Here is a 2,433-nt window from a genome sequence, read left to right on the forward strand (position 1 = left end):
ACAACAACAATAACAATTACAATGACAGATTTAGTCAATAAGCTTGAACCACCAATCATTCAACTTTGCTTGCACGTAATAAAGAGCAAGATAGAAGATAGGGCTTTCTAGAATTACCCACACACACATACACACGAGGTACCTTGATATAAATGATAACCCAAACAAATTAGTCGTGATAGACGAAATCTAAGGCCTTTATTTTTATTTTTTTAAATTTTGAATTTTTATTTTTTGTCGTATGCTCCATAATTATTATTTTAATTAAAGTAAAACACATTTGCGTAATATATCAAGTATGTTATTTTTATTTCAATTCCCAACGTGCGCGCGCCTGTTGCGAACCATCGCGGAAAAAACCAAAAAGCTAAGCTTGAAATGAAAACAAACAAGAAAGGAACATTACCTTTGAATATGAGCCGTCCGATTCAACTATAAACCAATCCAACGGTGAAAAGGACTTTTTCCTTTTTTGGAGAGAGAGGATGCTTCCTTCGTCCAAGGAGGAAGCTAGCTCGCTGTGAAGCCAAGTCTTCCAGTCCACATTTCAAACTCTCTCTTTCTCTATAAATACCTCTCCACTCTTCTTTTCCACTCAAACTCAAACTCAAACTCAAACTCATCCTCACTTCTAAACGCAATTCAAAATCCTCTCTCTCTCTCTCTCTCTCTAAGAAAAACTAGTTCCCTCTAATCTCATATCATGGAGGCTGCTTTTGAGTTTTCTTCGGAACTTGATCGCATCAAGCTTCACTTGCTTGGTGAGCTTTCTCCTTTAGGAATGGGAGCCTTTTTCTCTAATGATACAGAGGTTTCCGCTTCTCAATCTCAATCCAACTCTTCTTCTTCTTCCTTGAGTTATCGAACTTCGAGTTTGGACTCTAACGAGCTTTCTTCTGACTCTTCTATGGCTTTTGAGAACTTGTTTGGCTCTACCGAGCTTTTTGACTTTACTTTCCCAACTGATTTCCCTCAATTCGAAGTGAAGCCTGAAATTATCGACTTATCTACACCGAAACCCCTCGATTCAACAAACTGTTGCTCCGAATCCGAACTGAAACCGACTGTACCGAAAACCCTAACTGAATCGAACAGGAAGCCATCGCTGAAGATCTCGCTCCCGAGCAAGGGCACAACCGAGTGGATCCGGTTCGGTAACCCGGATCAGCCACAACCGGAACCATCGGTTTCGGCAGTAGTCGTACCCGCAGCACAAAACAATAACAACAGCAATTCGGGCGTGGAAGAGAAGAAAAGGCACTACAGAGGAGTCCGACAAAGGCCATGGGGCAAGTACGCCGCGGAGATCCGAGACCCGAACCGACGTGGCTCTCGGGTCTGGCTCGGGACCTTCGACACCGCCATCGAAGCAGCTAAGGCTTACGATCGAGCCGCGTTCAAGCTCCGCGGCTCGAAAGCCATACTCAATTTCCCGCTCGAAGCCGGGAAGCCCGAAACGACGGCAGCGACTGTCGTTTCGAGCAACGACAAAAAACGACGCCGTGACGAAGAAGAGCAAGTGGTTGAGGAAGTGAAAGTTGTGGTGAAGAAAGAGAGAGTAACGGAGTCTCAAGACGTCATGAGCTATTTGAGGGATATTCCGTTGACGCCGTCAAGTTGGACGGCGGTATGCGATTGGGACACTGACGTTAAAGGGATATTTAACGTTCCTCCGTTGTCGCCGTTATCTCCTCACCCTCAGATGGGTTATCCACAACTCATGGTGGTATGAGAATGAGAGTGCTTTTTAAATTAAAAGTTAAAACATGAACATTTTTAGTGTGTGAGTGGATGAGGCTTACTATAGTGGTGGTTTACTAAGTCCACCTCATTCAAATTTGTTGTTACCATTGTATTTATTTTGATTTTCACTAGAATCACAAGTATCCAAATGCAGGATTTTGTATGGGTTTTGTTTTGGGAATTCATGTGTGTACATTCAAATTGGAGAGGTTTTATGTTATTAATTGTGATCTTATTCTTTTATTAACCAAAAAAAAAAAAAAAATTGTAGTCATAACAGTGAGTTAAGTGTTTTGTAATTTAATCAATACTTTCTAATGTCTTTAACAGAAACCTTAAGTATCAAATGGAAATCAAATAAAATTCGAAGACATAACAATATTGAAAAACTATTGAGAAAAAAGTGGATAAAATTATTCAACTATAGTATTTTCATTTTTGTATGGCAAATTGACAACATTTCAGTATGTTCTAATCTTATATAAAAGGTTGTCATAAATCTCAGATATGAGATTTAGCACATAATATTCACTATTATATTTTTCTTAAAAACAAATATTCAATGTTATGTGAAACAAGAAATATAATTTTTTTATTTGTAAAAATTTTATTTTTATCTACTAAGAAAAAACAAATCTCAATCAATGGAGTAAATACTCATTGAGTAAATGATAACCATCATTGAAAGGT

The 2,433-nt window shown here is 38.8% G+C and overlaps 1 protein-coding gene across 1 annotated transcript; it reads left to right on the forward strand.

The window, feature by feature from the left end:
* The first annotated feature begins 574 nt into the window (after positions 1 to 574).
* LOC115971134 (ethylene-responsive transcription factor 5-like) lies at positions 575 to 1,967 on the forward strand. The gene has a single exon (XM_031090836.1). The coding sequence runs from the start codon at positions 704 to 706 to the stop codon at positions 1,730 to 1,732; it is 1,029 nt and encodes a 342-aa protein (XP_030946696.1). The 5' UTR covers positions 575 to 703; the 3' UTR covers positions 1,733 to 1,967.
* The last annotated feature ends 466 nt before the right edge of the window (positions 1,968 to 2,433 follow it).

This window comes from Quercus lobata, chromosome 12 (genome assembly GCF_001633185.2).
Source record: "Quercus lobata isolate SW786 chromosome 12, ValleyOak3.0 Primary Assembly, whole genome shotgun sequence".
NCBI lineage: Eukaryota > Viridiplantae > Streptophyta > Magnoliopsida > Fagales > Fagaceae > Quercus > Quercus lobata.

Excerpts from the sequence above, each read along its gene's own strand:
- LOC115971134 (XM_031090836.1), top strand. The coding sequence starts at position 704 with ATGGAGGCTGCTTTTGAGTTTTCTTCGGAACTTGATCGCATCAAGCTT.